Raw genomic sequence first — 27,945 nt, 5'->3', positions numbered from 1 at the left:
CCCTGACCCGGAGTTAGCACTTAGCTATTTCTTTACAACTTTTAATTCTATATTAAATAAGCATGCCCCTCTTAAGAGATTTAGGGTGAAATATAGATCAAACCCCTGGCTTTCTAATGATTTATCAAATGAATTCTGTAACAAAGATAAGGCATGGCAATGAGCCAGAGAAACAGATTCTCTATCTGACTGGCGGTATTTCAGACAGCTGAGAAATACATGAAGGAAAAGCAAACTCTCATTAAGTCTCATTAAGGAAAGCAAAATCTAATTATTATATTACCTCACAGACTGATAGTAAAGCAAACCTGCTGAATTCTGAAAAATAGTGAAATCATTGAAACGTAGTCTTGCCACATCACTGCCCCAACATATATATTCGGATGATGGTCTTATTTTTGACAAACAAGAAAAGGGCAATGTCTTTAATCATCGTTTCATAGCGGCAAGAAGTATTTTTGAAAATTCCAGGCACGCTGCTGCATTAAGTGAACAAACTAATTATCGTAGCCAGTTATACTAGCCCCACAGAAATTGGAGCTCTCTTCTCTTTTAGGAAATTTACAGAAGATCAGGCATTAAATGCATTACTGGCTATAAATGTAAAGAAATATATGGTTAAGGATCAATTAGACCCTAGTCTTTTACAACTTGCTGCTCCACTGATTATAAATCCGGTAGCAAATAATTTTAATTTATCACTTATTACTGGGACTATTCCCAACATATGGAAATCTGCACATGTTCTACCATTATTTAAAGGGGGTGATATAAATGAGTTAAATTATTGACCAATTGGACCAAACTGTCTTTTTTAGCTAAAGTGCTGGAGTCATTGATAAATTAGCAACTAAGCACTTTACAATCCATGAATAACATTCTAAACCCATTTTAATCTGGTTACAGACCCGACCATAGTACCATCCCGGCAGCCACCCCATAATATCATAAATACAACTGATAAAGGTAAAAAATGTGCAGCCCTATTCATTGATCTATCAAAGGCCTTTTTTTTTTTCCCCCATACAGAACATTAACACCGCTGATGCACATTTGTCTACTTTGAACAATGTTCAGATTGAACATGTCCAAAAATACAAGTATTTAGGTATGTGGTTAGACTATGACTTGTTCTTCAGGTCACATGGCAAACAAGCATAAACCCAAAATTGGCTTCATTTATAGGAATAAGTCCTGCCACTCTATGGAGAGCAGAAAAAAGATTGTGTGGGCTACTATATTGTCAGTTTTCGACAATGGTGATGCACTCTATATCTCATATATACTCATATTCTATATGCATGCCTCAGTCTGTTTTGAAGCCATTAGGAGGAAGCAGAATTATATATTATTTATTTACAAAAGCTTTACTTGCTAAACTTCCACTGTATGTATCCAGTCTTTTATCAATTAACTTCTCAAAATACACCACTAGATCTCAGGATTGCATCACCCTAACAAAACCCAAATATAAGACTGAATGGGGCAAGGCTGCTTCCAGTGTTTCAGCCGCCCTTATACAGAATGAATTCCAAGATACAGCTGAGTTAGCTGATCTGATGTCTTATAAGATTTTTAAAGGGCTAGTGGTCGAAATATATGTGTGAAAAAAAAAAACACAGGCCCAAACATACACACACACACACACAGATAATGTGTGTGGAGTTCCATATACAAACCGGAATGCGTATATGTACAACTGTTTTTCAGTATCATGTTTACATATTTTTCTATATTACTGACCCTATGGCTCTAAATGCAGTGCTGATGTGGTTTATTTTAATTTTAAATCAAAACAGAAAAGGCCACTTTTGCCTGTAATATGCCAGACCATTCTTCATTTGGAAATGCATATTATCCGTAGACCGTATCTATGAAATACTGAGGCAGCAGCGCTGGTTTCCTGGGAGACGAGCTTTATAAGGGCATCAGAGAGCTGGAGATGTATTACTAAAACATCGGCCAGCAAACAATGTTTTAATAAGCACCCACAGGAAACCCATTAATTCTGCTGCAATAGGCACAGTGCGAATGCAGTGTGGGTTTAGACGCAAGCAAAAAAATAAATAAAATGTATAAAGAACTCCAAAGAAAAAAATCCATGGGTAGAGTAAGCTTGTGACTGCAGTAAGATTAGTTCAAATGTGACCAAAAACTCAAATGATCTTCTAAGACAGGGATTTCAATGTAATTCTCAGGGGGCTGCAGTGACTGCAGGTTTCTCTGGCTTCCTTTCAGTCAGCTGTTAAAGCCTTCACAATAATGTTTGCGGATTCCTTGGCCAATCAATGATTCAATGAACCACTGGTGCCAAGAACACTCCGAAAACCAACTGAACCTGCAGCCCTCCTGGACTGGGTGTTGACACCTGTGTTCTATGTCGTCAAGACTGCAACACAAGAGCCCTTTTGAAGTGCCATTTATTAATAAAGTTTATACCACGGCACAGAAAAACAACTGACCACCTAGGGGAAATACGGCATTCAGATTGGCGGAGACATATCATGTGGACGGTGATACATTTCTTACAACCTTGCGAACAAGAACACATTGGTTTTGTTACATTTTTTCACAGCTAAAATATCCAAGAAATATCAGTGCACGGAACATACGCTACTATGCAATGCATTTCTAATTCATGTAGTCTGTGTTATCATAGCCGACCTGGTGACAAAAACATGTCACTGTAGGCAACATTTAGTCACACTTTGCATTGTCTGAAAGATAACCATGGGAGATGTTTCAAACATAATATAAGGGAGTGTTTGAACTTAACAAGCAATTGTTTTCTCAGCAACAGGGACTATTTCTCCCGATACCACTGTATTTCAATAAATACATGTGTTTCTAAACTAAAAATTGTCCATAGCTACATAACTTTCGTTAGCCGTGGTATAAGCATAAACGTAGCACCACCCTGTCAGACAGTGATTTCCCCATAACTGACTCGTTTATTGGGTATTATCCCTTACATATATTTGGATTGTGTAGTCGCCCATACCTGTACACTGACCTGTGTCGACCTGTATAGGGTCCGGGTCCAGCACTGTATTGCTAGTTCGATAGGGTGCTGTAATCTAAACCTAGAAAATGCCTGTGCTGATGTGCCTGGGATTATGGCAACATTGTGGGATTAAGATCATTGATGAAACAATAAATTAAATAAATAAACTGTTATTTAAAAGGCAGCTCTGCCCCTACCTAGCAGGCAGAATAATGAAGTTCAGCTTCATTGAAAGTGATCATTAAAAACAACCAGTTATGAGAGGCGTTTCTTTCACTGGTTTTGTTTTAAAAGGGTTGCGGTGGGAGAAGCACAGACACAGACAGAGAATAGAATGAGAGGGGGAAGATGAAGGGGTAAGTATGAGAGACAGAATAGGGAGCATGGAAATAAAAGAAAGGAAGGATAGTAAAATAGAACAAAGCAGACGGAGAACGGATGATCGAGGGAGAGAACAGTGAGAAAAATTCTGCCGTAGCTGTTCTCATTTCTGCTTCCGTCCTCCTCTCCCATAAGCGACACTTTCTGGTTTAAGCTTGTACACAGAGAGTATATATTTCCTTTGCTTTTGCTTTGACACATTCCTGTGACAGACAAGCTAGAAGGTAACTTTAATCATTCCCACCTCACCGCAGCAGAAATATCTGTCTCCTGTTCACATTTTGTAATTCAGCACAAAGGAAGGCGCTTTCACTTAGCACCTGTCAAATCCGTGAGTACAGCCAATTCTTATTTAAAATGCACTTGGATTGGACTCAAGGCGGCACGCTGAGCAGAATTTTTTTTTATTTCTTGAATATTTGAAGTCGAGTAAACTACATAAATGACACTGTCAAAAACCGTTGAAAACGTTTTTGACGACGCGCAAGAGGAACGAATCTCACGCCATCGCCATTCACACTTGTCACTGCATGCGGGGGTTTCTTCCCAAAAACACATCATGGAGTGGAGGTAGGTGTCTTCATTCCACAGACCCATCTAATTGTAAAACAACTCCAAAGTTAACCGTCAGGAGAGTTTTCAGAGGAGCACAAAACTGAGTTTACAAACAGCTTGCGTTACACAAGTTGTACTTTGCTTCGAATGTGCTCGGGGGCATTCAGCGGGGCTCGGTCGTCCCACAGATAAATTATAAACCATGACTGAGGTGTGCGACTAAGCTTGGCTCTCTTCTCAGCTGACTGCGCGGCACTGCCTCAGTACACTTTGCTTCCACAGTCTTTATTCTCCACATTTATTTGCACTCCTTTAACAGGAGGAAAAGCAAGGTTTGAGCTTTCTTTCCATTTACAGAAATTGCCTTGACAGAACCCTTTTTTTTTTTGCTTCTCTCAAAATCATAAAACACTTCCCAGAAAGAAAAAAAAAGAAAAAAAACATCAAAATAAGTACCTATGTTTGTTAAGGGGAAAACAGAATAAGCGCAGTGCCAGCACAGGAGAATGGTAGCTTTAATATCAATGCCATAACACTTTGCTTTCGCATTTTCTCGACAGTTTAAAGGTGCGCAAGTCCTTCGAATGCTGTTATTCAGCGCCGGCTGACAATGGGTGACCGTAAATACAAACGATACAATGTGCTTCCTGACTGATATGACCGTCTGCACAGGGGTAAAGGCAGGGTTATCGATGACTAACGGGTACTCTGCCGTAAAAGGACACCAGGATGACACGTGCTTGAAACTGAGATCTAAGAGTCATCATTACTCCTCCAGCAATATTCCGCTCTCTAGAAAACGACCCTTCTGCCCACGCCTGGCAGCATTAAACGGCTGCATTCTAAACAAGCGGCTAGGCTCGAGGGCTCCGCTAAACTATCAAATGCAAAGGTTTTACAGTAAGGCTAGCCTGTATGGTTGTTTGAACAAAGGCAGTTATAAGATGAGAAATTATCTGACAGGAAAGGGTTTAAATGGTCCTGAGGTGAAGAGAGAGGTATGACACATTGAAAGCAAACAAAGTACAAGGACTTGGCTGCGATTTGAAAGAAGGAACATTACCGAACGTCTCGTCGGGCTCATTTTCAACATGTTGCTAACTTGTTAAATGTCTATTGATCAGTGATTATTTTCCAGGAACAGCAGGGGGGCTTTTGTAACAACAATAATAAATACAAAAACCTACTGGCTTGCTTCAAGACAATGCGCCGCTTGAAGGGTGTCAGAAAACAGAAATAACACTATTATTATGCTGGGAGTGACAAGCTGCCACACAACACGTCTGGGTATAGGGAGACTCGCGCAGACAACACAAACAGCCAGAGGGGGGGAAAGTTTGACATAATGAGAAATGCTGTTGGGACTTAAGGGAACACAAAGCAAGCCAGGCATATTTCTCCCAGTTCCCCAAAGTACCAAATACCTCCTACCTGCTACTGCTATGTGAAATCAAATCTGTACAACTGTCCAGTATGAATGCAACAAAAGTAACTTTTTTAAAATACAAAATATGAGTCTGCCACAGAATCCAGATTGGCTGACAGTATCTTAGGGCTTCATAGGCTATAGGATGAGGATTGTAATTATAATAAACATAGAACATGAAATGACTGTTCCAACCTATACAGTATGTGAAGTAATATCCGTGTCTTTACAGGAAAATTCCAAAATACAGAATTTTGTAGGCATGACACTTCTTTGTGCTTAATGTTTTCACACTGTCTTTTAAGATAGAAGTGGATCCTTGGAGATGTTTATTTAGCATTTAGCACAGAATATGAGGGGAGTTTGAAGGATTCTTGGCAATAAAAACTCAATGATGATCTACACAGCCAAGCCAATAAGGTGGTTCATCCAATGCTCTGAATACATGCATCTAAAACAGATTTTCAATCTAACAAGGCCTTCGGATAACAAGATTAAATTTCACTGCTGCCAATGCCACGTTTCGGGGAAAAAAAGGCATTGGCCTTGCCTTATTTTCCTGGCTGCAGTGGAGGATTTTCTCGCCTAAGCAGAAATGTACATTTCAGTGAAAATAATTTTAGCCGTACTGTACAACTCCCAAACCACGCAAATCACAATGTGCTGTAAACTCCCTGTCACAGGCCAGACAGAGTTTACACACCATGCATTACTACTGGATGAGTAAGCAGCATCGTGAGACGCATAGTGGCATGGTTGGAACAAAGCTAATTAATCTCCCTCAAGTGTCCCAGAATTCCTGGGGATGGAGTATACCTACCGGTTCTAAAAGACGGCATCTGTTCTGAATAGAAAGCCATCATAGATATTTGCAATTTTAGTATTTTAACAAATAGTAATGTCAGCAAATTGCATTCAATTGTTATATTTAAAGACCAGAAGACCAGCAAAATAAACCGAACAGGACTGCTGTCCTTATGCAATCTGAGAGAGGACAAATGATACAACTCAATTGCCTGAGGGTATTTCTTGAATTCGTCTATCTTGTTACATCTCCCTTAATAGACGGATGTGACCTGCGCATTACATCTCCCTTAACAGACGGATGTGACCTGCGCATTACATCTCCCTTAACAGACGGATGTGACCTGCACGTTACATCTCCCTTAACAGACGAATGCGACGCCAGCATTTTATCTGATCATATGACTGTTTTTGAAGACACATGACCGTTGAAATGCACGGTGATTCCTATTCTATGGGTTTTCTATAGGATGCCTTAGTCCATAATGGGTTAAATCCCAAGTCAACTACATTATGCTCCATGACCATGAAAAGTATACTAACTATCTAGACTAACTAGACTACCAAATTGATCATAATTGTTTGGTTTCACTTTTAACATCCCATTGCAGAAGCGATGTGAACGATTTCATTTTATAGGCTATTGTGGTTACAGTAGCTGTTGTTAGCCAGAGGTTTCTTGACAATTAACCCCTTATGGGTGGATACGACAAGCACGTTACATCTCGTTTAACAGACGGATGCGACCTACGTGTTATCTATTTCATCATATTGTTTTTCAAGACACATGACCGTTGAAATGCACTGTGATTCCGAAGCCTATCTACGGGTTTTCTATATAGGGCGGCCTTAGTCCATAATGGGTTAAATAAAAGTGCAAAACCAGGGTTTAAAATCAGTTTTCTGTGCAATATGCCACACAGTAGCTTCCAGGTATATAAAAAAATCGCTATGACTGTAATATACAGTACGACTACATTTCGCTTCATTAATTTATTTTGGAACCTCCGCCAAACCTTCCCCCTCAGGGGGTAAACCTGAAGAGATGACGTTTTTGTGGACCCATCCCCTCTTTTGCTGGATCAACGTGAGACAGCGTCCCCTCTGAGGGCACCGAATGTCGGTGACATGACTCAAGGCTGGTGCCGCCCACGGGCCCTGAACTGTGCAGAAGACGGGCTCCTGAACCCGTGAAAAGGCCTTTCAGTAACACACTTCTCCCTTCACCAGGGACGGTTTATGAAGCCTGAAGGCCAAGATCGATATGCCTGCTTCAGCACAAATGCCTTTCATTACACTCCCGAGCTGGCGTCTGAAGAGAATGGCAAAATGAATACAGTTTTTTGTTCAGCCTCTCTTTACACTGTTCCTGCACTGCATTGGCATTGCACACACACCTTGACAGACACAGACATACAGACACCCACACATGCACGTGCACACACGAAAGAGAAGATAAGATTGAAGTAAGCTGTAAGCTTTCTTAAGCTGCAAGGTTTCCATAGCAAGCTAATTAATTGCGCTCTGATTCAGAGATACATTATACTAATGCCCTTCACATGAAAAAGCTATCAAGAGTGTAGTTAAAGAACCACCTTCTCTACCGTCTATGCAGTTCGCAACGCATTCCCTGTCAAGCAAAGAAAATGTGGAAAATTCAACAGGAAATGGCACAGGTAGAGCCCTCCTGCAAGGATCTAGAAGAATATCATTGCTAATATCACTTCTTGCTGCAATACTGGTACATTTGAGTCACAGTTCAGTTTAACAAAAAGCTCTCATCCTTTCAACAACCAAGTCAGTACTGTAAAGAGTCACCGCTCAGTGGGGGTGGATGACAGGGTCAGGTCCTGTCTGAGCAGAGATAAAAATGTTCCTGGGCATTGTGTACCATGTTTATTATGCACTGAATATACATTTGTTTTTCAAGAGAAAGAAACAACTTCTCCTGAGTAGTCTGATATAATGCAAATGTACATCAAGCTACACAAATCCTGAGAAGTTACTTGTCAAGGGGTTATGAAGTGTGCTACTGACACACCGGCATTAAATGCAATACTCTTTTGTGTGGTGCACAGCTCTGAGTATGATGTGTTCCATTGTCTTATCACCTGCCTATTGGTTATTGCTATATGCGCGATGCTATATGTATCTGTGTCGGGGTGGGGGTGGGTGGTTGAGGGTGGCAGTTGTAGAGGATGTTATGGTGCTAAAAAGAATGCTCAGTCACAAGGAAAGCGGTGTTAACTCTAAAGACCAGCCTGAGTCCTCCAGCCCAGCAGCATGCACTGACTTCGGTGGCTTGCTGTACTGGCCCTTTGCAAAAGATCCTTACGACCACCAGGAGAGGGGAGAGAGGTGATTAAACATGAAATATGAAACTGAAGAAGTAGCAGCTGGATCTCAGAGGGCCGGTTAGCGAGCCTGTCGCTGGGCTGCTCCTCTGGAAACGTGAGAGCGGAGGGAGAGAGAGTGTGTGTATGTGTGTGTGCCTGAAGTTTGTGTGTGCGTGTGTGTGTGTGTGTGTGTGTGCGTGTGTGTGTGTGTGTGTGTGTGTGCGTGCGTTTGTAGCAGGGCTTACCTGCCAGGCGATCAGGTCCTTCAGCTTTTCAATTTTGTCGTGGTCCTCAGGGTGATCCTGTGAATACTTCTCAGTAAAGAAGGCCTAGTGAAGAGAGACAACAGGGGAAACGCGTTTAATGCAAGCTCTCTCTCCACCACGAGTCTTCATTTACTTATTAACACCTCTTTAAATAGAGGCCGAGCCTCTGGGAAATAGCCTGCACCACTCACTCTGCCGTACGTGGAAAAACAACATTTTCAGCAGATACAGATGTGTCTGTTGAGGTGATTTATTACAGTTGGGTATTGGATAGAAATCTGGCATAAGATACAAAAATTTATATTTTAGATTAAAAGGTAGGTCAGTATAAGATAGAACTGGAGGCAAATGTGAAATGAGAAAAATATATAGGTTACCATTAATAAGGGGGAAAGAGCCCGCCTGATTTGAGCGTGTGTGGACAATCGCGCCTGATGTATTAAAAATGAAACATCCGAAGGCGTGTTTCATTTCACATCTGTGTAACGCAGACTGCATGAGAGCAATTATCGGGGAATACGACGTGCTGGGACTCCATGTTTCCGGTGATGAGCAGGAGAGATTAACCAACTTCACGGCCCCGAAATTACGCTCTGGGGAGGAAGTCATCTCTCAAAAGACATCTCCAACTGTCAGATGACTTATCCGAGCAAATTTCACCGGCGTGAAAACAGGCGTCGGGAGAATATTCCGCAGGTGCGAGCCACGTGAGCAGCAGGCCTTATAGTACGGGGGAATGCATCCATTAAACCAGAGGAACAAATCGCACATGATTTCACAAGAAATTCACTGCAGGCACACAACCAACAGTAAAAAAAATGTGTGTTTCTGGGACCACTATATTAGGTAGACATGGGCACCAGCTTGTTGATGCAAATATCTAACCAGCCAATAATGTGGCAGCAACGAGTTGCATAAAAGCATGATGATTCTTGGTGCCAGGCAGGGTGGTTTGATATCTCTGAAAATATTGATCTCCTGAAATTTTCACATTTTCACAGCAGTCTCTAGAGTTTACAGAGAAAAACCAAAAACAAACCAGCGCGTTGCAGTTTCGTGGCGAAAATACTTAATAATGAGAGAGGCCAGAGGACAATGGGCAGACTGGTTCAAGTTGACAAGAAGATGACAGTAACTCAAATAACTGTGCATTACAACAGTGGCAAAAAGCCATATTTGAACACAAAACATGTCAAACCTTAAAGTGGATAGACTACAGCAGCAGAAGGCCAACCTATATATACAGTATATGTAGGTTGTATGCACCCAGATCTACTGTGAACCAATGCATTATGCCATTATAATTACATCATGCCATTCCCAAATTTATGCTTGCTTGGAAAACACAAAGAAATCACGATGTCCTTCTGAACCTATTTCCGAATAAAGGAACATGACCCATCTCTGCCTACTGAAAAAAGATCTGCCAGAGATAATTAATGCTAGTCTGCTCCTCTTTGTTTTTATCGATAATGAATCAATGCTTTAGTACAGCTTTGTTACAGTATCAAACAGATAAATAAATCCAACAAATCTGTGCATCTGTGCAGAACAAAGAGGTGAGGGTTTTCTCTGCATAAATACAGAGGAACGATTTGAGCAGATTTGACTGCACAAAAGGTTCAATTCATGGAAGAAAACAAAAGACAATTATAACTGCTGCATATACAAACACTTAGAACTAAGACATAGTGAACAGAACACAAACTTGAGCAATGTACAAAAAAGAAAAACTATATATACATACTGTATAATCAAGAAGAAATCACTACATTTCTTAGTTCCTCTGTAAATAGATACATGCATGCAAATATGTGGCAAAAGAAAGAAAAAACATTAAATTTCAAGGATGATAATCTGAGAAATAACAAGCATAGAGAGAAATGTGTGACAACTCAAAAATGAAATTAAAACCAAAGAATCAAAGCAACTAGCATTACAAAAGCCACTCCTACCCACCAAAAGAAAACATATAAATGAGTATATACTGTACCTTCTCATAGTTGGTAAAGCCACCCATTACAGCTGGATCCACAATGCCATTCAACAGCATGGAGAGGGGGTTGATGGGAAGGTTGGGGTCATTCAGGTGTCGCTGGACCATGTTGTTGATTTTCTCATTGGTCAGCTGCATGGTCTCCATGGCGTTCTCTAGTGGGCTGATTTCCACCTGCGGGCACAGTGGAAGATTGGCTAAGGGAGAGAAAGAAATTCCAGAAACTTCTATTTTCAGTTCAGTTCCCTGCTGGATGAACAGGTGGAATAAAGCTCGCATAAACTAGTTCGTAATAAGAAAGTAGGTATATATCTACTATGTACTATATATTTCACAAATTAATCAAATTGTAATTCTTGTGTATTTTCACACTGAAGTTCCCGCTTCTCTTTTTACAGCAGTCAAATAGACTCCCCACCCTTCAAATTTCCCCCCAGAAGGATCTGTTCCACTCATGCATACATCATATCGCAGAAGCTAGTGCTGCTCTAACTTCCATTTCAGCGTGGCTGCCTTCACAATCTTTATATACCTTAGCCACTAGGCTACAGGCTGCACCATACCCCATACAGTACGTGACGTGGTTATTTTGGTGTGTCCTCTGGTAATATATGAGCAAATTTGTGACAAGAAAAGGTGCACTCTATAAGTAAGCCCTAATGTATTCATATTATCTCAGTAATGATGATGCATGCTCATTAGGGAGTCCCTTTAATGGATCTCGATAAGAAGAAAAACGATACCGTCTGCACACAGGCAACCGCTCAAAAAAGTCCCAGGGTTCAGAAGGTACAAACTAATTGTTCTGCCGTGAGTGGTAGCAGCACAGCTAATGCAATGATCAATGATTTGCTTGGGGAGGTTCAGCTTTTCACAGCTGTTCACACATACACTTAATATACTTTGATTGGCAGTTAGAAATTGGTCATTATATTAACATGATGAAATATTAAGGCATTTATCTGATTTTTGAACAGCATTAACCCCTTGGTGATGAACAGTAAATAAATGAAATGAGCCACTTGCTCTAGCGCTAAAAAGAAAGACATTTGTTATATTCACCTTTTCAATGTGCCATTCAACACTTGACACGTGCAAAGATGTACAAATTTGAAAACCCTACAAAGTGATCTATCGGTTCAAAGACTAGATAATTAAGTGAGTCATGGCCAGTTTTACTTAAAAGCAATAGTGAACCCAGTAAAAGGGCCAGGACTGACAGCCCTGGGCACAGTATGGTGCGATAATATTGATTGCTGTGTTAGCGGGAGGGCCTGGCCCAGTAGGTAGAGCACCATACCAACCTGGCTCCACTGATTAGAGATGGGGATTACCAAACACACACACACACACACACACACACACACACAAAAACAGTGACAGCCCAATCCTTGAACCCATGGTGCCTTCAAGACACACCAGACATGTCACTTTATGTGGAATCACAAAGGGCAGAGAGAGAGATTGAGACGGAAAGAGAGAGAACTTAAACCGATAAACTGCCTCACAATGGGAAGCTGTGGAGATGGTGTGCCCAGGAGATACAAGGGGCTTTTCAGAGTGTAACTCCACACTCTCGACATGAAAGAGGCTAATCAAAGCCACAAATAAAGAATAATTGATTGCGAACACTTAGGGGGCTTAATTACATTAAGTACCGCCTTGTATTTTTCCCTCCTTTATTCGACGATATAATGGAGCATTAAGAGGGAGGAGGTGCGCGGCGGTGCGCTGATTGAAACGCCAAATCCACCGCAGAGCTTCAACTCGCGGTGTTTCCCAGTCCCCGCGGCTACCGCCTTCCGCTGTATGTGCGTCTCGTCCCACTTGAGCACCCCTCGCGAGTCTCCCGCGTCGGTGAACCGCCTGCTGTCGTCGAGGAGACGGGGAGAGAAGCGCGCGCGTCACTCAGAGAAGGTGCGGTACGGGATTCCCTCTGGAGCTCTCACAAAGGGCCCTGCTGACGCGGTCTTATCTGTGTCAGTGTGGTACTACAGGACTAGTATTACCTTTTTCTACATCCACTGACAGCAGCTGCTGAGTCAGAGAGAGGGGAGAGGGGGAGAGCGAGAGAGGGAGGTGGAGAGAGAGGGCTAAGATAAATGGAGAGATGGAGAAAAAGAAAGAGAGAAGGGGAGAGAGAAAAGTAGAAAGGGACAGAGACGAACGATACATCCCTATATCCCTGAATTTCAAAAGCCCTGAACACGAAACCTACAATCACAATCAAGGCAAGGAGCCAGGCTATGCAAGGGCACCGAACGCACAGCACAGTGTTTTACAGCCGAGTGCAGGAGCCTGCGTCAGCGTCATCTAAAGGACGCCACGTTAGAGCCGATTACCAGCATGAAAACTGGATCAGAACGCAGCCTCTGGCCCACGGCGGCCTGTACCTCCCACACAGGCTGGACGGAGCCCGGAGAATATTCCGGAACTCAGAAATCTCCATCATCCATCCTGCAGACAACGCGGCCCTCCTGAACTATAAACGGCTTTCATGGTATGAATGGACAATAGGGGAGCAGTTCTCTCTCATTTGTTCTTCAGTGTGAATCTGAAAGCAGCGTGGGCTGTTACTATGCGTCATGATACGTGGAGCCAGGCTTGTCGGAGCACCAACTTGCGAATTCCCCTGAAAGGCTCGTTATAAAATCCCCGGTTTTATGAATAAGTCATAACTGCTGGAAAGGCATGTGACAGACTCCTTCAATTACCCAGAAAAATATACTTAGTGCATTTTGGCATCTCTACCCAAAGAAGGGTTTAGAATTCAGCACATGTGGATGAAAAACAAATTGAAGCAGGGCAAACGGCCTCAAGGAAGCAGAGGTTAAAACGTCTCCAGACACTTTTGGGTGCACTGGCTGACATTATGAGGCAAAAAACGAAATGATAACTGGTGTCTGTTAGAGATGTTATTTGGCTTCACTCCCATGTGCAATATGGCTCTTACCAGCTTGGAGATATGCATATTTCTGCATAAAAAGCATTCAAAAACACTGAGAGAGAACTGGATATCTTCAAGGCCGGAACATCACTAACAGTACTTTAGTGGGAGGTACATGCCAAGCATTGTTTGGCTGAATGGCCTGTTCTCATCATTATGTTGTTATGTTGATAAATTATGTTATGTCTAGCCACAGGTTTTGTTGTTTTGAACCTTTTATCACCTTTGGCTTATCCTACGCTCTGCTGCGTTTGTTAGACAATTATAATCCTGGACCATTGCAGCAATGTCGGCTTTGACTGTGGAGACTGCAGATGCAGACCAGCAAGCGCCTGTGTAGCTTGTATTTGCATCTTTTCACTATGCAGATATGGACAGCTACTTCGACCAGAGGACTGTATTTGTTGTTTAGCTGTCTCAGGAAACTGTGAGCTGCTAATGTGTGAAGCGCTGGGGAATATTCTGCGATGAGATACGGAAATACTATGTCCACTCATTTTTACAGTGCAGTCTCATGGGACTCCTGACCTCAGATGCCACTGGAACAGCACACAAGTTCTGAGTCATTAGACATGTCACTGCACCAAGGACAAGGACTTGTTCATTGTTGGTGCTGCCCTCTTCATACTCTTTCACACCCTATAATGACTGTGGTGCTAAATACACATTAGGCAACATGGTGTACTTGGGGGTGAAGTCATTTTAAGAGCGGTTATGACACTACATAGAACAGGCCACACAACACAACTTTTTTACTGGGGTTTACTGGTCATATCCAGAAAAACCGGGTAGGAGATACAGTATGAGAACCAAAGGAATCAAGATATGCTGCGCACGCACACACTTTTATAGAAGACAGAAAAAAAAGCTTTTTGCAACCCAAGCTTTACGGAAATGATTGAAAATCAAAGTAAACGGACAAAATGAAAGTACTGTACACAAATATACTCAGCATATTTTTCTTCCCTGAATGATTGCATTTGTGTCAATGCTGGTTTCTGGGAAGATAATCAGAGGACAGGCATTCAGTGGAGTGCTCTGCTGTATCAGGCGGGCGAGAAGCCGGGGTTATTAGGAGAACTTTGCACCGCCTGCTCAATGTGTTTACTCAGACGCTGGGCCGAGAGCCTGTTTATTAAACTGGCTGTCCGCAACAGTTTGGACAAAACATATCGATCCCACTCTGTTGCAGATGCATAGTAGATAGTGATTTGAGAGGATGAAACAGGGTTTTCCCTGCGCACCGCACTTACCGTCGAGACCGATACGACTTCAAACCACCGTAGTATCCCTGGCAGCTTGTAGGCGGTTGCGTAAGTGGTCCTCTCGATCCACATGTTCTGCGAGGAGAGAACGGAGGAGATGAATGAAACCGGCATTTGCTGAAACGAAGAGCACCAGGTGGCGAGACAGTAGTTTTGATTGGCCACGTGGCCGAGTCGTTTGTCTCCCTTTAGCTTTCTGCGGAAAACTGGCAAGAAGTCTCGTCTTGTTTATTAAATGAATTCAAACGAGGAATTCTTAAGGTTTTTCATATAAAAACACTTATAAGCTAGGCAGGTGGGGAATTTGGAACGGGGGTAAGACATTTTTTATTATTAATTTTGCGTGAGGAGCTCTCCTGTTATTAAAGAGGACTGCAGCTGCGGCTGAGACCTCATTAAAGCCTGTCCATGAACACTGCAAATGAGAAACTTTCCAATAATAGTGTGAAGGCACCAAGAATTTGAAATGACTCATAAAGAAAAAAAAATATATATATTTTTTATCCCTAGGGTGCTTAAAAAACCACTTGGAAATGATTTCTATATAGCCATGCAATGAAAACTCTCATTATTTAGCCTTCGGGGATAAGGTGCCAATTTTGTTTGATTAAAGGCATGCCAGATCTCAAATGCAATCAAAAGACAAATATTGCCCATATGAACTGAAACAACTTAATAATTAAAGAAAATGTTAAAAAATTAATCAAAAAAAAACCGGGCAAATGTCCTCCCCGTAAATTACATATGGTAGGGTAGTCAGTTTGGTATTTCACAGCTCGATACAGAGGCTAACAGTAATCTATTCCCAGTACACATTTGAGCTGCTGGTGTGAGTTCTGGTGAGTGAATTGAAAACTGCATCGCATGTGGAAGCGGGTTGATATTCTCCCTGTGGCTTGCATGAGAGCTGCGTTCATTTCCTCGATGGAAGTGTAAAATGAGTGTTATTGATCCTGGTGCAGGCATCAGTCAAGGCAAGTGAGAAAGCAGGGGAAAAAACCCCAAAAAAATCCCAGGGTTGGAGGAGCTGCTCCAGAGCCACAGAGGACTGGTAGGGAGGTTGTGGAGAATAACTCAACTCGTTCACACACGCATACGCACACTCTTTAATTCATGTGAAACACATACAGTCGAGTCCAAAAGTCTGAGTCCACTAGTGAAAATGCTTCTATTTTCAAATTTAATTTCAAAATGATATTTAATTACAAATTATATTATCATCATACCAATTTGAGTGAAAACTGATGATCCATGTAATCCCGGCATTATTTTACAATGTTCCAAAGTGCGTCTTGTGATGTTATTGATTGTCAGTCTTCAAGTGCCCCCATAAATGTTCAATGGGGTTGAGGTCAGGAGAATGTGGATTGTGCAGCACTTGCTCTTCTTTGGTCTTCAAGTAGTTCTGTAGTCGTGGTTTATTTCCAGGATTACATGAAAAAAAAATCCCAGCTTTTCAATGCGGTCTCCGACTTTTTGACCCCACTGTATGTATAAACATGTGCCCACAGGTGCACGGACCACATCATTCCAAACCACATTCAAGGAGACCAAAATAATTACCGAAAATTCATTGTCTGGGTCCTTCTCGCCCTTCCTAACTGGTCTGGAATACTGGAATTTGTGGACTTCATTAATCGTGTAAAAGCTGGAAAAGAGAGGCAGACATGGGGAGAAAATACAAATGCAAGAACTACTACTGAAAAATGCACAACTTCTCAATGCAAACAGAAGATCAGCAGGCATCAACAGAACTTTGCACATTACCTACACGCCTACTCTTTCACTGTGGGACTAACATCAAGGGCAACTTACATTCTGTCTTCATTTATCATTGTCTTTCAAACTATACCGTGTTAAAAGTAATAAATAAACAAGCTGAATTAAAATGTAGAGCAATCAGCGGGTGTGGGAATTAAGAAATATATATCCGAGACAAATTAGACATTGGAAATGAATAAATTTCATGCTTATGGCATGCAGTGCATTTCCCCCAATAGGACAGTGTGAGAGCTATAGCGTGAGGTAGAAAGCATATTACTGCCTAGTGTGAACCCACAACTTGAGGTTAATAGACTTTTCGCACTCAGAAAATGATACTCCTACTGGCGTTCCATAAAGCTAGCGTCCTCTTTTCTGAACAGACAGACTGTCTGGGAGAGAGTGCGGGCAGGTGGAGCCGACACAGCTAAAAGGGACCGCTAATGCAAAAATGCCATTTGCAGAAACACCATATGGTTCATAAAGCTTTTAAGTCAGACTCCATAAATATTGGATCATTTCTATAATAGATCAAGTGCGGCTCCGCTACTGTTTTAAAGTGCGGCCAATTCGGACAACAAAGGAAGTATAATTAAAATTTGGCAAGTGCGCTCGCCCGTCCTGCTGACGAACAGCGATCAGTCTGTTTATGTGGCTGGCACGGAAACAGAGCAATGGGCCTTCCAGTGCTTAAAATGTCTGTGTGTGGTTGAAGGAAAAGCAAATCTCTCTGGCTCCCTATTCCAGGCCTGTCTTTGCCCAAATTGTTATTCTTACCCCCCGCAAATCACCAGCTGCAGACTGGAATCTTCCGCTCTTTAACAACATTATCATACCCTCCCCGTAAACCAACAGCCAAGTTGTTGTGCTGAGGGTGAAAGTTGGATGGGCTCATCAGAGAATTCGATCAAACTAACTGATTAATAAACCGGCTTTGAAAGCAAGGCCACTACACCCGTTATTTACGGCTGATTGGCTGTTAGGTTAAAATGGTGAGGGTGAAGCAAGGAGAGGCTGGCAGAAATTGTATTTAGACAATGGGGACGAGAGGTTTAACCTCATTGCTATGCGCCACTGATCTTATGCAACGAATAAACAATTCAGCCGGATTGCCTTTCTATCTGCATGCGCAGACTTTGTTAATCCAGGCTATTAGCAGAATTACATATTTAAACAAACTTACACACAAACAACAAGAGCACTGCCAACTGGGGAAACCGTGTGATGAACTACAGTCCTGTGACAAAGTGGGTGTGAATACTGCAGATATGCGTTTATAGTTTATGAAGTACAGATGAATGAATAGACTAATTCAAGCATTCTAAACAGAATCTGCAGAAATAGAAATCTAAAAGCAAATACATATCAGTTATATGCCAAATTCTATCAGATAGTATCTGTGCCATTGTCACTTCGATTTTGACAGTTGACTTGGAGTGAATTGGAGTGCTGTGTGCCTGGTTCTTTCGGGGGTTTTGTGGCTATTATTCTGGGCACACACAGAGTGTCTGTTTGCTCTGCAGCACTCCTCTTTGCCAAGCCTGCAATAATGTTTCAGCTGTAAGGGTCTGTGACTCCCGAGGCCAGACATCAACAGCCAAAACAAAGTAAGGTCATCGGCTGTGTACTCTGTCAACATTTACATAATCATCAGTTTACCCACACAACAAAACCCCCCTCTGTTTTCATAAGAGTCCCCTGACATTTTGCCCCGTCTTCGACAACATCCCATGTGGATGTCAGTGACAAATAGCTTGAAAAATAACTGGGTTTTTTGTTTCATCTTTCTTTCTCCAAATGTGAACACAAAATGTTTATGGTGGCACTGATTTTGCCGAATTGACTGGAACCAAAACACCTGTGGTGAGTTGCTATAGTATTGGTTAGACAAGACAGAAGGGTTCATACTATTCAAATAAGGTCATTACACATAGCTTAGGTCCTTAGGATGTCTGTCTTGTCCGCACTAAAGTAGTGCAGTAACACTTTATGCCACTAGAGGCACCATCTGTGTTATTGGGGGAGAAACTATGGTTTACAATCTGCAAATGGCACTTGCCACATTAGGATGCATTGTGGGCTTTCACCATGACTATATATCTGACTGTATCCATACGAGACAAATACACAATCTCAAAACATATACTTTATAAATGAATCAGAATTCAACTTATAATTCAATGTTCTCTAAATTATACTGGTTACGAGTGTGATGGGACCATTACAGTCTGCAAATCAGTCATTAAATGTATAATTATACTGTAAAATTCTTCATATCGCCTAATCATATCTTGCCCTTCTTACAACCCACATATCTTAAAGACATTTCAGGACATAAGGACGTTAAGAATATTTACTGTTTTGGAACACTACAATATGTATGCTGGAAATACAATCCATGCATTTAATTGCTTCACTAAAAACTGCAGGCACAGAAGTAGCTCTGAGGATTGCCATGGCACCAGGCCAGACTTAGGGGGGAAAAAGCTGGTTTCAGTGGCAAGTGCTCACTCCTAATTAATATAATCCTATAACCACTAATGGATAGCTCGTAAACGTGCTCAAATTGACCTTCCATCACAGACGGTGCGGCACAAACCGACTGCATGCGGGGGTCTGCTTTGACTGTGGGAGGAGGACAACACAGACTGCGGCAAAGTTAACGGAACTGCATCTGACCGGCCTGACAACATATTCGGCATCGAGCGGGGACAGAACCATTACGTTACAGTGAAGTAGCGCGCCGTGAAATAATCCAATTTACGCCTGAGCCACATGTCAGATAAGTATAAGCATCTCAAGTCAGCTGCTTGATAGCTTAGCTAATTTGCTTATTGATATCTGTGAGCTCTACCTTCAGTTTAAAGTGCTGGTTGACCGGGTAGCTTTGTTTTTCCACACTTAAAATGAGCAAAAAGGAGATAAACACATTTCTGTTTATCTTTTCGTCGGCTACCTAATTAGCAAATATGGAAAATCCTATTTTTTTTACTTTTAATGCTTTGAAATTACAACTCCACTTCTCCCGCCTACAGTATAGCTCTGCTTTACTGTACTGAATTCAAATGATGCAAAGGAGGAAAAGAACTGCACTCGCACAGAAATACACATGCATGCACGCTCACACAGCACTTCACAAGAATGCCTGCCTCAGAAGTAGAACCAGTCCTGCTGTGATATGTGGAGGGCTACAGTGACAGGGGCAAACACGGAGCATGCAGTATGTTATCCTGAAGTGAGACGCATGCAGCTTCCCTACCTCACAATTTGCTCCGACACCGGCTTGTTCTGGAACTTTGGTGGAAGTTCCAGGATTGGCTTCACTGTAAAACACTGAATATCTTTTCAAAGGTTTATTAAGAAAAATGTCACAAAAAACAAATGCAGAGCATCTTCAAGAAGTGTAACATAATATTAAAAGTGAGAATTATCCCAAACTTAAAACCTGGTGAGCTGTAAATTAATAATGCAAGCAAAGCTGCAGTAGGAAAATGTTCAAGGATACACTGTCCAGAGGAGTTCTTTATATCCTCGCTGGGTGGGGTGGTGGTCTTCATTTTCTCCGCGTTGGGGAACTGGGTGAGCAGCCTGGCCTCAAAGTCTTCCCTGCGCTCGTACTCCTTCCCCCTGTAGATGAACATCTTGTTCTGAAAACAAGAGAGAGGAGGGGGTTGGAGTTTTGTAAACAGGGCTCTCACAAACAGCGCGTTTAAACTAACCGACGCTTGACGGCGTGGCACACTTGTGGGGCCGCCGTTACCGCGCCAAGCTGAACCCCTGGCCGACCCCTGATGCGGCGCCAGCCTTCCGTTCCCCCGCGGTAATGAGCAGAGCCGAGAGCGAAGCTGGCATCAAGAAGCCTGGTGTTTGACCCGAGTCATCCCTCATACCGTCCAACAGCACTTACTAACCACAATTACCTCAGGCTTAATCGCGCCGTTTGGCCAATGATGACTCACAAAGCCGTGCCAGTCGTTAGCGGGCCAAGAAACGCGCAAGTCGCCAGGGAAATTGACGGGGGAAGCTTTCAGCCGTTTTAATGCAACCTGTCATTACCGCAGAGGAAGTCCACTACCCTCTGTTCTTTCTTCTTTAGAACTCATCATTGGGGTCATGCATGCTTTCAGAATTTTAACACATTTCATCTGCCAGTGGTGGGGAGGTATTAGACATAGTGACCAGCTCCCTATCTGTCATGTTGTGCTCTGAACTTCCCCTCACCTTTTCAGTTCAAGCTCAGAAATAAAAGGTACACTGTAAAATAAAATCTTGGAAGTGTAAAAAAAAACTGAAAAGACTGGCAGTAATTTTGCCAGTGAAAGACCATTTAATACATGGGAAAACTGTATAAATCCTGTAACTTAACTGTATAAATCATATTATTTTATGGGATGGCTGTAAAATTATGTTATTTCTATTATTCTGCAACACCCCATAAAATACTGGATTGAAGGATCTACAGTACAGGATTTGCATTATTATAATATCACATTATTAAAAGTACTACAATACCCACTGCAAAATGTTTATATGTGCATCATTGTCAAAATGACAAACATTAATTATCACCAATGACAGATTATTACTCTGATATGATAAAATGCATATGTACAGGGACAAATCAGGTCAACCTTAGCCTACTGTGCCAAGCCACATCTCCAAAGTAATCCTACCACACCTCACTAATTCCAATTAAATATTTAATCTTTAAGGGAAAGTCCATCATATATATTTAATTTTACTCCTCTAGGCATTTTTCTTTAAAATTAAGCATTAAATTAAAATGTTCTGGTTCCCCAGAACGATCCAGCTGGGGTGTTTGTAATGTATTACCATAATCTGCATTTTGCAGGCCCTGAATTAATATGACAGAAGCCTCTTGGCTACTCTCCATATGAGCCAGACAGCTGAGGTCATCCCAGAATTGCAGAGTAAAGGGGCCAGTGGACTGCCCAGACTGCCCAAACTGCCCACTGCCGGCTGACACACAAAGTCTGCTGTTAAAAACCGTTTCAAATTCAGCGTTCAAATGATGCAATTGACAGGAAAGGCTGGCAAACCCTTTCAAACGATTTTCATCCAGGTCTATATAAATTTTCACTGCAATACGATCACCGCTTTTTGCTTACCACTGTTTGAACTAGTTTGTCTGTTGTCAAATGATAAAATCAGAGCATTGAATAATTTGTATACAACTGATAAAAATAGCAGTTGCAAAAGAACTGAGGGGACTATTCTTCACCTGGGCAAGTATGATATAAAAGGAAAGTTTATTTCCCCCATCAGAAACCAAAAATGTAAAAAATATCTGAAGATGAAAGAACATGACAAGCCAACATTTTGAAGTGCTGGAACAGAGTATAATGCATATTACATGAGATACTTTACTGAAGAAACTTCCGGAGAGCTCCTACAGAGATTTCAGTAGATGTATCACAGCCACTGCAGTAAAGGAGATTCACTCAACATGCAGAGAAAGCATTACTCCAAGACAAACACAAAGAACACCTATTCACAATGTCACAGGAATACAAAGAACAAAAATTTGTCTGCAGTTTAGCTGCGAAAGTTAAAAATCCCAGACTGGGCAATGTTTAAACAGTGCTGCAAATTCAGTGAAAGGGGAGAGAAAAAAACAAAAAAAGGACTTGCAATGACATCCCTGTCTAAACATCAACAAGCCATTATTTTCTTTCTTTCATGTCACACAAAAAATCCCTGTGTGGAATTGTTAATCCTATAATTAATCTAATGCGCTGTCATGCTGAAATACGCCCGGAGCCGTTCTCCACTTTGAGTGATAAGGTGACAAAATATCCGGCATTCGGGAATCGATTTCCACGCCAACAACCATTTTAGCGCTTGCAGTACAATCTGAACCTGTTCCGTATTAACGTGCAGGAGCCATTTTAGCAATGCACATCTTATGTCAAAGCAGGCAGCTGACCTTGGGGGTCCTTCACAGAGCCAGGTTTATAAATACAGCAATGCTATTTTCCACAGCTTCCCTTGACCACCCATTAACAACGCGCTGAAGCAGGTGTTCTTTGCCGGAGTTGTCCTAAGCCCATTACTTGAGCGCATATGCGCGCTTGGCTGCGTTACAAACAGTCCACATCATTCGCACGAGACCACACGGCAGATGTCAGCGACCGGACGTGGATGCAGCCGCTCTCTCAAAGCTCATTAGACGCAAGGCATCCATTTTAATGCAGTCACACTACACCCCAGAGGTATGCGGCCTTTGGTCTGACAATGCGTACATTCATTTCTATCAAGGTCCTCCTGATCTTAGCACTGATCTCATTACTGTGAACGGAGGGGTCAGATTCCAAGGACGCGTAAATGGGAGAACCATTTCAAACCAGCAGCCCAAGAGTCCGGTGAAATGCCAAAATTATCGACCCGAGAACTCGTACAATTCCATTACTAAAATGGCCTCCATTCTTTACAGTTACCTATTTGCTAAGAAGACACCATTATCCAAGGTGACTGATATAGCTACATTATTTTCCCACCTGTATCCACTCCTACAGCCAGATATTACTAAAGCGAATGAGATTACCAGCCCTGAGGGTACAAGCGCAGTACCCCACTGCGCGTTCAATCCTCACCGCCTTCACAACGCAAGCCTAGCTTGCTAAGCACTGCACCAAACTAAAGCTGCAGTGAAGATTCACTTAAGAGGCATAACCTCTGTGTCAAAATGCTTTCAGACTTCATGGCTGGATTTGACCTCAGCTGATGACTGGTTCAGTCTGAAATGAAAAACCATTGTGGAGCCAGTGAATGAGGGTCAAATGGAGGCATTAGAGTTAATACCACAAAAAGTAAACCTCTGCAGAAACTCTGTTGATATAAAATGTTACGTAAAAAATAAATTACGTTTCAGAGTGAACTTAAATAAGCGATAAGGCAGACATAGATAACTTCAGAGGAAATTGTCCCTCAAAAGTAGTAAAAACTAAAATACATCAAAAATATCACTGAAATGCAGCAACAAAAGGATAACAAATTCTACATTTCAAACAACAGAAGAAGTCTTGCAAAAAAGATTGCTATATATATTTTATCACATTTTTAAATTGCAGTTATTAGTCCCATCTGACTGTTTCACTGACTTTAATTGCCCCTGCAATTCAGTCTTAAAGTGGAAGAATGCCATCCCCAAGTACTCAAACTTAACTTTTCTCACTAATGCAGGAGCTCTAACGCCAAGACATTTATGCTGAATACCAGAAATGGTTTATCAACATCAGGTGTCAGGACCACTGGCACCGTTTTACACCCCAGAGCCAAGTATAAGTAGGTACTGTGTTTTTAATACCTGAATACCATCTGATGAATAACTGCATTAGCAGCTAATACATCACAAGCAGCAGAATTGAACACTTTCACATAAATCAATTCCGGGGAGAAAAATAGTTCCTTGAAAGACTGCTAAAGATTTGTTTGCATGATTTACCTTTTCTTGTGGAACAAAGAGGCTCAAATAATAGCAATACATTAAAAATTAACTGCAACACCATACACAACACAATTACAGATTAAACAGTAGTAAACATCTAATATATACAACAAGTAGACCCTTTTTCAGTACAACATAACAGCCCATAAGCCATGTTTATTTTTTGTATGAGCAGGTCTGGAAACATGACCTCTGAACACAAAGAGAAAACTCAATATAAATCACCTGATGGCTTCGCAATAAAACTGGGATTTACTAGCTATGATATCACAACGGGGAACTGGCCAGGGCAGATCACAGCAACGATGACCTCAGGGCTGCACACAGACGGCATCTACTTGATTCTTTGGTTTTACTACCAACCTTAAAATGGAACAGCAATAAAATATATCCTTGATTCTCAAAAAAAAAAAAAAAAAAGTTTCAGCACCAACTCTTTCAGCAAGTCCATCAACTCTTTGCGTTAAGTGGAGTGTGCATTGGAACGCGGAAACCTTTCTCTAGCTTCACAGGTAAGTCTGTTATCAGGGTCACCATTGACTCTTAACAATCAGCAGATTGTTCATACTGTAGCAGAACCACCATGGAAAGCCATTTGTCTCCCCACCCCAAACGGTATGAAGCAGCGTGGAGTAGGCAGGTGGGGGGATAAGGAGAAAAGCCTTTGTCAATTATTGACCCTGCCTCAAAAGCTCCGGTTGAGGAGGCTACGCTCAGCAAACCCCAAGGGTGCCAACTTTCCATTTCCACACTGTTCCACTGACCAACCCTGCTGGAGTCATGGCAACACTGCATGGGACAGGTCGCAATGCATGCTGGGGAAAAATGAAACAGCATCTCCATTGGTTGGAAGATTTTTTTTGAACAGAGCATTTGGGTCTTTTAAATCGCATATTGACAGTACGGAAGAATGCACCATCCTAATTCTAAAACGAATCCATGGTACGAGGAAAACTGTATTGTACGAGAGGCACCGACAACGATTGCAAATGAAAAAGCGATAATAAAGAGGACCCCCATCTGGTTCCAGACATAATGATAAAAAAGCCAGCCTGCTTCAGAGTCCCAAACATTAACTAAAACTGCAAGGAATCGGGACTTCGCTTAAGAAGAGAATGTAATTAAAAACGCATTTCCCCGCGGGTAAGGCATGGCTTTGACAGACCGGATCAATAGCTTCTTTGAATAACTAACACTCATTGTTGATATGCACAATGCGCCTCATCACTCGCACTTCCGATGATTCAAATCTGCTGCGACTGAGCCAAAGCAGTCCATGAATGGAGCCGGCGACGTACAGTCATTCTAAACATTTTAATGGTGATTTGATATAAGCCACCTACTCGATCTATCGAATACTATTATGATGCGGTGACACCCTCAGTGTGGATTGGACTCGTTCCATGTCCGTACGGAGATTCAGCCAAACGCTGGCACTGACGCACAGCGTGAGAGCGGCAACACAATCTCCTGTGCCATCAAAACCACGTCTCATTGCAGAGCGTGTGAAAGCGTAAGAGGCCTTAGAAAAATGACTGCACTGTCAGTGAGAGGAAGGTTTACTCACAGTGCACTTTTACATAATTCAACGTAACTCTCATACACCAAATCACTCATTACTCTATAAGCATGACAGAGAGAGAAAGAGAGAGGGGAGGGGGAGAGAGAACGTGGGAAAGGTAGAGAGAGTAGAGCGAGAGTAAAAAAAACTGTTGAAGAACGGACCCTATCACAATAGGTTCAGGTACATCAGATTCATTTTTTTAATTTATTTTTAACACAGAGCTAACTGAGACCCTTTGAAGGCAAAACATTGAATTGCTTTAATAAACAAATGGTGTATCATACGTATTTACTGCAGCGTGAATGGTAGCTAATGTCACCACATTGTCATTCAGACAGCATTAGTCTGTTATAAAAGGAGGGAGTGAGTGAGTGAGAGTGAGAGAGAGAGAGAGAGAGAGAGAGTGAGAGAGTGAGAGAAGCATATAAAAAAATGTATTTGAAATCAATGCTCTCTACAACCAAGGAATGGCTGCAAGGTTCTTGTTTTCCAGCACAAAAGCATACGCGCATACAGACACACATAAATGCCACGGCACATGCACGCAAACGCACACCCACACACACACACAGAAAACACACTTTGGATAATGCAAGTACAGGCTGCAGGTCTCTGGGAGTGTGTGGGGTGAAACAGAGTGAGGCTTTGCCTACCCTGATGAAGGAGGGGAAGCCCAGGCCGTAGTAGCCCACAGTGAAGTAGTCCGGTTTTGGCCTGATCACCTTCACGATGTTCTCGTAGAACTGGGCCTGCTTGCGCTGCGGGGAAACAGGGTCACACACCAAACAAGCATTACCTCTACGTACCCCTGACAGGTCTATACAGGGGTCCCCAACCTCTCACAGCATATACACATGCTTCACCTTCTTTAAATGTAACCCAATACACTGTTCAGGCATGGAATTAAAACATATACAGTGGGGTCCAAAAGTCTGAGACCACTCGTGAAAATGCTTCTATTTTGCATTTATTTCTCATTTAATACACATGTTTTCATTACTAATTATATTATCAGCATAATAATTAGAGTAAAAAGTTGAATCTTTGAAAAAATGACATTCCTTTCAGAATTTCTTAGTATTTGGTATATCCACCTTTTTCTTTAGGCACTCAAGCTGGCATACACAAATTTGAACAAAACCTGATGATTCAGGATTTAGTTATCCCAGCATTTGATAATGTTCCAAAGATCAACGCTTGGCTCCTGTCAGTCTTCAAGTGCCCCCATAAACATTCAATGGGGTTGAGGTCAGGTGATTGTGGATTGTGTCCAGCACTGCTTGCTCTTCTTTGGTCTTCGAGAAGTTCTTGCAAAGCTTTGAACTAATGTTAATTTGTTATCTTTTCTTTTTTCAAAATCCTCAAACTTTCTGTTTTTGTCCAGGATTACATGAAAATATACGCCCAGATTTGCAATGTAGTCGCAAAACATTTGGACCCCACTGTATTATTTTACCAAGTGTCAAAATGAAGGGGCGCACACTCTCAAGCGCTTGCGGTGAATGTCAATGGAAACCGTATTATTATATGCTGAGCTACTGTTTAATACTTTGCCCTGTGATCTGCCTCAAACCCTCCCAAGACACACCAGCAGATCCCAGTTAGGGAACCTCATGCCACGACTACTGGAGTCATTGCACGTAGCTAGCTAAGCAGATGTGTCTCCAGATGAGAGAGCACACAATCGGGCCAAATGCACTTCTTAATTTGAAAGCATTTTCCGACGCGAACTTTTAATTACTTTTTTTTTTTTTTACATTACTGCATATGATACAAAACATTGTAAAAGCAAAGAGTACTTACTAACGATGCGCTCAGCTGCTCGAAGTCGAACATCTCGTTCTCATACTGCTCTGCCAGTTCCTTCCCCAGTATAATGGCCTCTTCCCACATCTAGCGAATGTCCACACAAAGAGAGACGTTACTAAGACAGCCACATTATCGCTCAAAAGAACATCCTTTCTTGCCTTAATGGTATTGCCATTTTTCTACTAAGTGGCGATTAATTCCTTTCACAATGAGCTGCTGCCAAAAAGCCGTCGGAAACGAGCACATTAACAATAAAAATACAGCTTTCACGCAAACAAAAAAAAAAAAAAGGAAATGAAGTAAATCAAGGATTTGTTTCGGTTCCCTAGGAAGAAAGAAAATGATCTGGGGAAAAAAATGAAA

The 27,945-nt window shown here is 41.9% G+C and overlaps 1 protein-coding gene across 1 annotated transcript in view; it reads right to left on the bottom strand.

Annotated features, from left to right (window-relative positions):
• Window positions 1–27,945, bottom strand: part of dock1 (dedicator of cytokinesis 1) — a 254,821-nt gene that overhangs the window by 15,494 nt on the left and 211,382 nt on the right. Inside the window, exons 39-46 of the mRNA XM_061225326.1 lie at window positions 27,577–27,666; window positions 26,427–26,531; window positions 20,247–20,388; window positions 20,001–20,082; window positions 16,544–16,628; window positions 14,969–15,055; window positions 10,766–10,942; window positions 8,752–8,835 (exon numbers count right to left, since the gene is read on the bottom strand). Coding sequence (XP_061081310.1) covers window positions 8,752–8,835; window positions 10,766–10,942; window positions 14,969–15,055; window positions 16,544–16,628; window positions 20,001–20,082; window positions 20,247–20,388; window positions 26,427–26,531; window positions 27,577–27,666 — 852 coding nt within the window. The remainder of the gene's footprint in view (window positions 1–8,751; window positions 8,836–10,765; window positions 10,943–14,968; window positions 15,056–16,543; window positions 16,629–20,000; window positions 20,083–20,246; window positions 20,389–26,426; window positions 26,532–27,576; window positions 27,667–27,945) is intronic.

Source organism: Conger conger, chromosome 2 (assembly GCF_963514075.1).
Source record: "Conger conger chromosome 2, fConCon1.1, whole genome shotgun sequence".
Lineage (NCBI taxonomy): Eukaryota > Metazoa > Chordata > Actinopteri > Anguilliformes > Congridae > Conger > Conger conger.
The sequence above is the reverse complement of the archived record's forward strand: the minus strand, read 5'-3'. Positions and strand labels throughout refer to the sequence as shown.